The following is a 12,412-nucleotide window of genomic DNA, read 5'->3' as shown; positions in this document are numbered from 1 at the left end:
GGGGACGCCGGGAGGGAGTCGGGGGAGAGAGACGACAGCTGAGCCGATGTGTATGGGGATGCCGGGAGGGAGTCGGGGAGAGAGACGACAGCTGAGCCGATGTGTATGGGGACGCCGGGAGGGAGCGGGAGAAAGAGACGACAGCCGATCCGATGTGTATGGGGATGCCGGGAGGGAGTCGGGGGAGAGAGACGACAGCTGAGCCGATGTGTATGGGGACACTGGAAGGGAGTCGGGGAAGAGAGACGACAGCCGATCCGATGTATATGGGGATGACGGGAGGGAGTCGGGGGAGAGAGACGACAGCTGAGCCGATGTGTATGGGGACACCGGGAGGGAGTCGGGGGAGAGAGAGGACAGCCGATCCGATGTGTATGAGGACGTCGGGGAGAGAGACGAAAGCTGATCCGATGTGTATGGGGACGTCGGGGGAGAGAGACGACAGCCGATCCAATGTGTATGGGGACGCCAGGAGCGAGTCGGGGGAGAGAGACAACAGCCGATCTGATATGTATGGGTAAGCCGGGGGGAGTCGGGGGAGAGAGACAACAGCCGATCCGATGTGTATGGGGACGCCGGGGGGAGTCGGGGGAGAGAGACGACAGCCGATCCGATGTGTATGGGGACACCGTTAGGGAGTCGGGGAAGAGAGACGACAGCCGATCCGATGTGTATGGGGACGACGGGAGGGAGTCGGGGGAGAGAGAAGACAGCTGAGCCGATGTGTATGGGGACACCGGGAGGGATTCGGGGGAGAGAGAGGACAGCCGATCCGATGTGTATGAGGACGTCGGGGAGAGAGAGACGACAGCCGATCCGATGTGTATGGGGACGCCAGGAGGGAGTCGGCGGAGAGAGACAACAGCCAATCCGATATGCATGGGTAAGCCGGGGGGAGTCGGGGGAGAGAGACAACAGCCGATCCGTTGTGTACGGGGACGCCGGGGGGAGTCGGGGGAGAGAGACGACAGCCAATCCGATGTGTATGGGGACACCGTTAGAGAGTCGGGGAAGAGAGACGACAACCGATCCGATGTGTATGGGGACGTCGGGGGAGAGAGACGACAGCTGAGCCGATGTGTATGGGGACACCGGGAGGGAGTCGGGGGAGAGAGATGACAGCCGATCCAATGTGTAAGGACATCGGGGAGAGAGACGACAGCTGAGCCGATGTGTATGGGGATGCCGGGAGGGAGTTGGGGGAGAGAGACGACAGCTGAGCCGATGCGTATTGGGACGCCGGTAGGGAGTCAGGGGAGTGAAACGACAGCTAAGCTGATGTGTATGGGGACACCGGGAGGGAGTCGGGGGAGAGATACGTCAGCCGACCTGATGTGTATGGGGACGCCGGGAGGGAGTCGGGGAAGAGAGATGACAGCCGATCCGATGTGTATGGGGACGACGGGAGGGAGTCGGGGGAGAGAGACGACAGCTGAGCCGATGTGTATGGGGAAGCCGGGAGGGAGACGACAGCTGATTCGATGTGCATGGGGACGTCGGGGGAGAGAGACGACAGCCGATCCGATGTGTATGGGGACGCCCGGAGGGAGTCGGGGGAGAGAGACAACAGCCGATCCGATGTGTATGGGTAAGCCGGGGGAAGTCGGGGGATAGAGACAACAGCCGATCTGATGTGTATGGGGACGCCGGGGGGAGTCGGGGGAGAGAGACGACAGCCGATCCGATGTGTATGGAGATGCTGGGATGGAGTCGGGGGAGAGAGACGACGGCCGATGTGTATGGGGATGCCGGGAGGGAGTCGGAGGAGAGAGACGACAGCCGATCCGATGTGTATGGGGACGCCGGGAGGGAGTCGGGGGAGAGAGACGACAGCCGATCCGATGTGTATGGGGACGCCGGGAGGGAGTCGGGGGAGAGAGACGACAGCCGATCCGATGTGTATGGGGACGCCAGGAGGGAGTCGGGGGAGAGATACGTCAGCCGACCTGATGTGTATGGGGACGCCGGGAGGGAGTCGGGAGAGAGATACAACAGCCGATCCAATGTGTATGGGGACGACGGGAGGGAGTCGAGGGAGAGAGACGCCAGCCGACCCGATGTGTATGGGGAAGCCGGGAGGGAGTCGGGGGAGAGGGACGACAGCCGATCCGATGTGTATGGGGATGCCGGGAGGGAGCGGGGGGAGAGAGACGACAGCCGATCCAATGTATATATGGACATTTGGAGGGAGTCGGGGGAGAGAGACGACAGCCGATCCGATGTGTATGGGGACACCGGGAGGGAGTCAGGGGAGAGAGACGACAGCCGATCCGATGTGTATGGGGACGCCGGGAGGGAGTCGGGGGAGAGAGACGACAGCCGATCCGATGTGTATGGGGACGCCGGGAGGGAGTCGGGGGAGAGAGACGACAACCGATCCGATGTGTATGGGGACGCCAGGAGGGAGTCGGGGGAGAGAGACGACAACCGATCCGATGTGTATGGGGACGCCAGGAGGGAGTCGGGGGAGAGAGACGACGGCCGATCCAATGTGTATGGGGACGACGAGAGGGAGTCGGGAGAGAGATACGACAGCCGAACCAATGTGTATGGGGACGACGGGAGGGAGTCGAGGGAGAGAGACGATAGCCGATCCGATGTGTATGGGGAAGCCGGGAGGGAGTCGGGGGAGAGGGATGACAGCCGATCCGATGTGTATGGGGATGCCGGGAGGGAGCGGGGGGAGAGAGACGACAGCCGATCCAATTTATATAAGGACATTTGGAGGGAGTCGGGGGAGAGAGACGACAGCCGATCCGATGTGTATGGGGACAACGGGAGGGAGTCAGGGGAGAGAGACGACAGCCGATCCGATGTGTATGGGGACACGGGAGGGAGTTGGGGGAGTGAAACGACAGCTAAGTTGATGTGTATGGGGACACCGGGAGGGAGTCGGGGGAGAGATACGTCAGCCGACCTGATGTGTATGGGGACACCGGGAGGGAGTCGGGGAAGAGAGACGACAGCCGATCCGATGTGTATGGGGACGACGGGAGGGAGTTGGGGGAGAGAGACGACAGCTGAGCCGATGTGTATGGGGAAGCCGGGAGGGAGACGACAGCTGATTCGATGTGTATGGGGACGTCGGGGGAGAGAGACGACAGCCGATCCGATGTGTATGGGGACGCCCGGAGGGAGTCGGGGGAGAGAGACAACAGCCGATCCGATGTGTATGGGGAAGTCGGGGGATAGAGACAACAGCCGATCCGATGTGTATGGGGACTCCGGGGGGAGTCGGGGGAGAGAGACGACAGCCAATCCGATGTGTATGGAGATGCTGGGATGGAGTCGGGGGAGAGAGACGACGGCCGATGTGTATGGGGATGCCGGGAGGGAGTCGGAGAAGAGAGACGACAGCCAATCCGATGTGTATGGGGACGCCGGGAGGGAGTCGGGGGAGAGAGACGACAGCCGATCCGATGTGTATGGGGATGCCGGGAGGGAGTCGGAGGAGAGAGACGACAGCCGATCCGATGTGTATGGGGACGCCGAGAGGGAGTCGGGAGAGAGAGACGACAGCCGATCCGATGTGTATAGGGACGCCGGGAGGGAGTCGGGGGAGAGAGACGACAGCCGATCCGATGTGTATGGGGACGCCGGGAGGGAGTCGGGGGAGAGAGACGACAGCTGATCCGATGTGTATGGGGACGACGGGAGGGAGTCGGGGGAGAGAGACGACAGCCGATCCGATGTGTATGGGGACGCCGGGAGGGAGTCGGGGGAGAGAGACGACAGCCGATCCGATGTGTATGGGGACGCTGAGAGGGAGTCGGGAGAGAGAGACGACAGCCGATCCGATGTGTATAGGGACGCCGGGAGGGAGTCGGGGGAGAGAGACGACAGCCGATCCGATGTGTATGGGGACGCCGGGAGGGAGTCGGGGGAGAGAGACGACAGCCGATCCGATGTGTATGGGGACGCCAGGAGGGAGTCGGGGGAGAGAGACGACGGCCGATCCAATGTGTATGGGGACGACGGGAGGGAGTCGGGAGAGAGATACAACAGCCGATCCAATGTGTATGGGGACGACGGGAGGGAGTCGAGGGAGAGAGACGCCAGCCGATCCGATGTGTATGGGGAAGACGGGAGGGAGTCGGGGGAGAGGGACGACAGCCGATCCGATGTGTATGGGGATGCCGGGAGGGAGCGGGGGGAGAGAGACGACAGCCGATCCAATGTATATAAGGACATTTGGAGGGAGTCGGGGGAGAGAGACGACAGCCGATCCGATGTGTATGGGGACACCGGGAGGGAGTCAGGGGAGAGAGACGACAGCCGATCCGATGTGTATGGGGACGCCGGGAGGGAGTCGGGGGAGAGAGACGACAGCCGATCCGATGTGTATGGGGACGCCGGGAGGGAGTCGGGGGAGAGAGACGACAACCGATCCGATGTGTATGGGGACGCCAGGAGGGAGTCGGGGGAGAGAGACGACGGCCGATCCAATGTGTATGGGGACGACGAGAGGGAGTCGGGAGAGAGATACGACAGCCGAACCAATGTGTATGGGGACGACGGGAGGGAGTCGAGGGAGAGAGACGACAGCCGATCCGATGTGTATGGGGAAGCCGGGAGGGAGTCGGGGGAGAGGGATGACAGCCGATCCGATGTGTATGGGGATGCCGGGAGGGAGCGGGGGGAGAGAGACGACAGCCGATCCAATGTATATAAGGACATTTGGAGGGAGTCGGGGGAGAGAGACGACAGCCGATCCGATGTGTATGGGGACAACGGGAGGGAGTCAGGGGAGAGAGACGACAGCCGATCCGATGTGTATGGGGACACCGGGAGGGAGTTGGGGGAGTGAAACGACAGCTAAGTTGATGTGTATGGGGACACCGGGAGGGAGTCGGGGGAGAGATACGTCAGCCGACCTGATGTGTATGGGGACACCGGGAGGGAGTCGGGGAAGAGAGACGACAGCCGATCCGATGTGTATGGGGACGACGGGAGGGAGTCGGGGGAGAGAGACGACAGCTGAGCCGATGTGTATGGGGAAGCCGGGAGGGAGACGACAGCTGATTCGATGTGTATGGGGACGTCGGGGGAGAGAGACGACAGCCGATCCGATGTGTATGGGGACGCCGGGAGGGAGTCGGGGGAGAGAGACAACAGCCGATCCGATGTGTATGGGGAAGTCGGGGGATAGAGACAACAGCCGATCCGATGTGTATGGGGACTCCGGGGGGAGTCGGGGGAGAGAGACGACAGCCAATCCGATGTGTATGGAGATGCTGGGATGGAGTCGGGGGAGAGAGACGACGGCCGATGTGTATGGGGATGCCGGGAGGGAGTCGGAGAAGAGAGACGACAGCCAATCCGATGTGTATGGGGACGCCGGGAGGGAGTCGGGGGAGAGAGACGACAGGCGATCCGATGTGTATGGGGATGCCGGGAGGGAGTCGGAGGAGAGAGACGACAGCCGATCCGATGTGTATGGGGACGCCGAGAGGGAGTCGGGAGAGAGAGACGACAGCCGATCCGATGTGTATAGGGACGCCGGGAGGGAGTCGGGGGAGAGAGACGACAGCCGATCCGATGTGTATGGGGACGCCGGGAGGGAGTCGGGGGAGAGAGACGACAGCCGATCCGATGTGTATGGGGACGCCGGGAGGGAGTCGGGGGAGAGAGAAGACAGCCGATCCGATGTGTATGGGGACGCTGAGAGGGAGTCGGGAGAGAGAGACGACAGCCGATCCGATGTGTATAGGGACGCCGGGAGGGAGTCGGGGGAGAGAGACGACAGCCGATCCGATGTGTATGGGGACGCCGGGAGGGAGTCGGGGGAGAGAGACGACAGCCGATCCGATGTGTATGGGGACGCCAGGAGGGAGTCGGGGGAGAGAGACGACGGCCGATCCAATGTGTATGGGGACGACGGGAGGGAGTCGGGAGAGAGATACAACAGCCGATCCAATGTGTATGGGGACGACGGGAGGGAGTCGAGGGAGAGAGACGCCAGCCGATCCGATGTGTATGGGGAAGCCGGGAGGGAGTTGGGGGAGAGAGACGACAGCCGATCCGATGTGTATGGGGATGCCGGGAGGGAGCGGGGGGAGAGAGACAACAGCCGATCCAATGTATATAAGGACATTTGGAGGGAGTCGGGGGAGAGAGACGACAGCCGATCCGATGTGTATGGGGACACCGGGAGGGAGTCAGGGGAGAGAGACGACAGCCGATCCGATGTGTATGGGGACGCCGGGAGGGAGTTGGGGGAGAGAGACGACAGCCGATCCGATGTGTATGGGGACGCCAGGAGGGAGTCGGGGGAGAGAGAGACGACGGCCAATCCAATGTGTATGGGGACGACGGGAGGGAGTCGGGAGAGAGATATGACAGCCGATCCAATGTGTATGGGGATGCCGGGAGGGAGTCGGGGGAGAGAGACGACAGCCGATCCGATGTGTATGGGGACACCGGGAGGGAGTCAGGGGAGAGAGACGACAGCCGATCCGATGTGTATGGGGACACCGGGAGGGAGTCGGGGGAGAGAGACGACAGCCGATCCGATGTGTATGGGGACGCCAGGAGGGAGTCGGGGGAGAGAGAGACGACGGCCAATCCAATGTGTATGGGGACGACGGAAGGGAGTCGAGGGAGAGAGACGACAGCCAATCCGATGTGTATGGGGATGCCGGGAGGGAGTCGGGGGAGAGAGACGACAGCCGATCCGATGTGTATGGGGACGACAGGAGGGAGTCGGGAGAGAGATACGACAGCCGTTCCAATGTGTATGGGGATGACGGGAGGGAGTCGAGGGAGAGAGACGACAGCCGATCCGATGTGTATGGGGAAGCCGGGAGGGAGTCGGGGGAGAGGGACGACAGCCGATCCGATGTGTATGGGGATGCCGGGAGGGAGCGGGGGGAGAGAGACGACAGCCGATCCAATGTATATAAGGACATTTGGAGGGAGTCGGGGGAGAGAGACGACAGCCGATCCGATGTGTATGGGGACAACGGGAGGGAGTCAGGGGAGAGAGACGACAGCCGATCCGATGTGTATGGGGACACCGGGAGGGAGTTGGGGGAGTGAAACGACAGCTAAGTTGATGTGTATGGGGACACCGGGAGGGAGTCGGGGGAGAGATACGTCAGCCGACCTGATGTGTATGGGGACACCGGGAGGGAGTCGGGGAAGAGAGACGACAGCCGATCCGATGTGTATGGGGACGACGGGAGGGAGTCGGGGGAGAGAGACGACAGCTGAGCCGATGTGTATGGGGAAGCCGGGAGGGAGACGACAGCTGATTCGATGTGTATGGGGACGTCGGGGGAGAGAGACGACAGCCGATCCGATGTGTATGGGGACGCCCGGAGGGAGTCGGGGGAGAGAGACAACAGCCGATCCGATGTGTATGGGGAAGTCGGGGGATAGAGACAACAGCCGATCCGATGTGTATGGGGACTCCGGGGGGAGTCGGGGGAGAGAGACGACAGCCAATCCGATGTGTATGGAGATGCTGGGATGGAGTCGGGGGAGAGAGACGACGGCCGATGTGTATGGGGATGCCGGGAGGGAGTCGGAGAAGAGAGACGACAGCCAATCCGATGTGTATGGGGACGCCGGGAGGGAGTCGGGGGAGAGAGACGACAGGCGATCCGATGTGTATGGGGATGCCGGGAGGGAGTCGGAGGAGAGAGACGACAGCTGATCCGATGTGTATGGGGACGCCGAGAGGGAGTCGGGAGAGAGAGACGACAGCCGATACGATGTGTATAGGGACGCCGGGAGGGAGTCGGGGAGAGAGACGACAGCCGATCCGATGTGTATGGGGACGCCGGGAGGGAGTCGGGGGAGAGAGACGACAGCCGATCCGATGTGTATGGGGACGCCGGGAGGGAGTCGGGGGAGAGAGAAGACAGCCGATCCGATGTGTATGGGGACGCTGAGAGGGAGTCGGGAGAGAGAGACGACAGCCGATCCGATGTGTATAGGGACGCCGGGAGGGAGTCGGGGGAGAGAGACGACAGCCGATCCGATGTGTATGGGGACGCCGGGAGGGAGTCGGGGGAGAGAGACGACAGCCGATCCGATGTGTATGGGGACGCCAGGAGGGAGTCGGGGGAGAGAGACGACGGCCGATCCAATGTGTATGGGGACGACGGGAGGGAGTCGGGAGAGAGATACAACAGCCGATCCAATGTGTATGGGGACGACGGGAGGGAGTCGAGGGAGAGAGACGCCAGCCGATCCGATGTGTATGGGGAAGCCGGGAGGGAGTTGGGGGAGAGAGACGACAGCCGATCCGATGTGTATGGGGATGCCGGGAGGGAGCGGGGGGAGAGAGACAACAGCCGATCCAATGTATATAAGGACATTTGGAGGGAGTCGGGGGAGAGAGACGACAGCCGATCCGATGTGTATGGGGACACCGGGAGGGAGTCAGGGGAGAGAGACGACAGCCGATCCGATGTGTATGGGGACACCGGGAGGGAGTTGGGGGAGAGAGACGACAGCCGATCCGATGTGTATGGGGACGCCAGGAGGGAGTCGGGGGAGAGAGAGACGACGGCCAATCCAATGTGTATGGGGACGACGGGAGGGAGTCGGGAGAGAGATATGACAGCCGATCCAATGTGTATGGGGATGCCGGGAGGGAGTCGGGGGAGAGAGACGACAGCCGATCCGATGTGTATGGGGACACCGGGAGGGAGTCAGGGGAGAGAGACGACAGCCGATCCGATGTGTATGGGGACACCGGGAGGGAGTCGGGGGAGAGAGACGACAGCCGATCCGATGTGTATGGGGACGCCAGGAGGGAGTCGGGGGAGAGAGAGACGACGGCCAATCCAATGTGTATGGGGACGACGGAAGGGAGTCGAGGGAGAGAGACGACAGCCAATCCGATGTGTATGGGGATGCCGGGAGGGAGTCGGGGGAGAGAGACGACAGCCGATCCGATGTGTATGGGGACGACGGGAGGGAGTCGGGAGAGAGATACGACAGCCGTTCCAATGTGTATGGGGACGACGGGAGGGAGTCGAGGGAGAGAGACGACAGCCGATCCGATGTGTATGGGGAAGCCGGGAGGGAGTCGGGGGAGAGGGACGACAGCCGATCCGATGTGTGTGGGGATGCCGGGAGGGAGCGGGGGGAGAGAGACGACAGCCGATCCAATGTATATAAGGACATTTGGAGGGAGTCGGGGGAGAGAGACGACAGCCGATCCGATGTGTATGGGGACACCGGGAGGGAGTCAGGGGAGAGAGACGACAGCCGATCCGAATTGTATGGGGACACCGGGAGGGAGTTGGGGAGAGAGACGACAGCCGATCCGATGTGTATGGGGACACCGGGAGGGAGTCAGGGGAGAGAGACGACAGCCGATCCGATGTGTATGGGGACACCGGGAGGGAGTCGGGGGAGAGAGACGACAGCCGATCCGATGTGTATGGGGACACCGGGAGGGAGTCGGGGGAGAGAGACGACAGCCGATCCGATGTGTATGCGGACACCGGGAGGGAGTCGGGGGAGAGAGACGACAGCCGATCCGATGTGTATGGGGACACCGGGAGGGAGTCGGGGGAGAGAGAGACGACGGCCAATCCAATGTGTATGGGGACGACGGAAGGGAGTCGAGGGAGAGAGACGACAGCCAATCCGATGTGTATGGGGATGCCGGGAGGGAGTCGGGGGAGAGAGACGACAGCCGATCCGATGTGTATGGGGACGACGGGAGGGAGTCGGGAGAGAGATACGACAGCCGTTCCAATGTGTATGGGGACGACGGGAGGGAGTCGAGGGAGAGAGACGACAGCCGATCCGATGTGTATGGGGAAGCCGGGAGGGAGTCGGGGGAGAGGGACGACAGCCGATCCGATGTGTATGGGGATGCCGGGAGGGAGCGGGGGGAGAGAGACGACAGCCGATCCAATGTATATAAGGACATTTGGAGGGAGTCGGGGGAGAGAGACGACAGCCGATCCGATGTGTATGGGGACACCGGGAGGGAGTCAGGGGAGAGAGACGACAGCCGATCCGAATTGTATGGGGACACCGGGAGGGAGTTGGGGGAGAGAGACGACAGCCGATCCGATGTGTATGGGGACACCGGGAGGGAGTCAGGGGAGAGAGACGACAGCCGATCCGATGTGTATGGGGACACCGGGAGGGAGTCGGGGGAGAGAGACGACAGCCGATCCGATGTGTATGGGGACACCGGGAGGGAGTCGGGGGAGAGAGACGACAGCCGATCCGATGTGTATGCGGACACCGGGAGGGAGTCGGGGGAGAGAGACGACAGCCGATCCGATGTGTATGGGGACACCGGGAGGGAGTCGGGGGAGAGAGACGACAGCCGATCCGATGTGTATGGGGACGCCAGGAGGGAGTCGGGGGAGAGAGAGACGACAGCCGATCCGATGTGTATGGGGACGATGGGAGGGAGTCAGGGGAAAGAGACGACAGCCAATCCGATGTGTATGGGGATGCCGGGAGGGAGTTGGGGGGAGAGAGACGACAGCCGATCCGATGTGTATGGGGACGACGGGAGGGAGTCGGGGGAGAGAGACGACAGCCGATCCGATGTGTATGGGGATGCCGGGAGGCAGCGCGGGAGAGAGACGACAGCCGAGCTGATGGGGGTGCTGGGAAGGAGACAAAGGGAGAGACATCGGCTGAGCTGATGTGTATGGGGAAGCCGGGAGGGAGTCGGGGGAGAGAGACGACAGCTGATCCGATATGTATGGGGACCTGGAAGGAGACAGAGGGAGAGATGTCGGCTGAGCTGATGTGTATGGGGACGCCGGGAGGGAGTCGGGGGGGAGATCGGTTGGCCGAGCCGATATGTATGGAGTCGGGGGAGAGAACTGTGCGTCGGCTAGTGAATGTGTATGAGCGGCTTTAGGGAGTGGACCAATGGCCTCTCATATTTTTGTATAATTCTTAGCCTTTGAAATTGGGGCCCCTGTACAGCTTTATGTGACCGCCTTGAGTGGCAAGGATCTCTTTGCCCCCTTACTTTGATCATCCGCAGAATGTCAGGACAGTCGTTCGGTTTGGCCTGTCGTATAATAAAAGCGTGCCTGTCGGCGCCATTGCGGCTGCTGCTGGCAGCCGGTGCCTCCTCATTCCTCTGCGGTTGGACTTCGCTAAAACCGGGATGTGGATTCCATGGCTGCGGGAGGCTGTGATTCTCCACCGTGCGGCTGCTGGTTGTGAGCCGTTATCCAGATGTTGTCTCCAAGGTCTTCTTTACTGACACTTTACATTCTTAGATGTCAGTTACCGGTGATCAGAGCGGTCAGGACCCAGAGCTCCTCATTATGACATCACCGATGACTCACAATGAAGGCCACGCCAACCTAGCAGCACACTCACAATGGAGGCCACGCCAACCTAGCAGCACAATGAAGGCCACGCCAACCTAGCAGCACACTCACAATGGAGGCCACGTCACGCCCTTATCGATCTGCCGCGTCATCAGTCCAGCAATAAACGCGTTCTATCATCGCTAGAACTAAACGCTCTCTGTACAATCACACGTGGTCATCAGTATCATCCGATCTTCACGCAGCCGTCCATGACGGGTCCCACAGTGCAGGGCACGCCCCCATAGTTCTGTGTACTGGGCCCTGTAGGTCTAACTTCATAGGAGGTTTCTGAAATAATTGTAACAAACCCTGAGAAATTACAGCCTGTATGTAAATAATTAATGTTTCCATTCACTGACAGCAAGCAGAGATTAAGTATGGTAAGGGTTTTTCAATACACAGCCATTCAGCTTCATGTACTGCATCGGCCCTTTAAATAAAATATTGGTGGATGATCAGGGGCCCATGACCTTCAGTCCCCAGGGGCCCGGACTGCTCCCAGTGTCAATGGTTGATGTCGGTTGTCACGTTATCAATGTCATTGAAGGAAATAAGAAGAGAAATAATATATCGGGTCCGAGGTTCAACCAGTGACAACAGGACGAAGTCCTTCCAGATATGAAGATGTTTCCCGGGAAGGAGGAAGCTGCGGAGCGCGATGACATCACCGCAATTACAACGACATTTATGACAGGGACAAGATAATGAGTGGCCCCCATCTGAGCGACGGCCCCAGTAACAAGGAAGAGAAGGGACGACATCCACTGATCACTGCAGGTTGTGTAATCAGGGGGTGGTCTCGGATACAAATCTCCTGGATTGTGTCCACAGCTCCTGTGGTCTCCTATGTGTCGCCATGGTTACAGATGTTGCCTGATCCTGCAGTCATGTGCTCCTCTCCTGATTCCTCCACCCCAAGTGTGAGCAGTCTTCTGTGGTCAGTGGTCGGCGGGATATAGGGTGGACCCCCGAGCAGAAGACGTCCGAGCGAGTACTGCAGGGTGTGAATAACAGGCGAGAGAGAGAGAGAGGACAGGAGAGAGAGAGACAGAAGACAGGAGAGAGAGAGAGAGAGACAGAGGAGAGAGAGAGAG

The 12,412-nt window shown here is 60.9% G+C and overlaps 1 protein-coding gene across 1 annotated transcript in view; it reads right to left on the bottom strand.

Annotated features, from left to right (window-relative positions):
* SATL1 (spermidine/spermine N1-acetyl transferase like 1) overlaps window positions 1–11,043 on the bottom strand; it is a 30,492-nt gene extending 19,449 nt beyond the window's left edge. Inside the window, exon 1 of the mRNA XM_040406440.1 lies at window positions 11,031–11,043. Coding sequence (XP_040262374.1) covers window positions 11,031–11,043 — 13 coding nt within the window. The remainder of the gene's footprint in view (window positions 1–11,030) is intronic.
* Between the last annotated feature and the right edge of the window lie 1,369 nt (window positions 11,044–12,412).

The sequence above is a fragment of the Bufo bufo genome, chromosome 8 (assembly GCF_905171765.1).
Source record: "Bufo bufo chromosome 8, aBufBuf1.1, whole genome shotgun sequence".
Lineage (NCBI taxonomy): Eukaryota > Metazoa > Chordata > Amphibia > Anura > Bufonidae > Bufo > Bufo bufo.
Note: the sequence above shows the minus strand (reverse complement) of the source record. Positions and strands in the feature narration are given on the sequence as shown.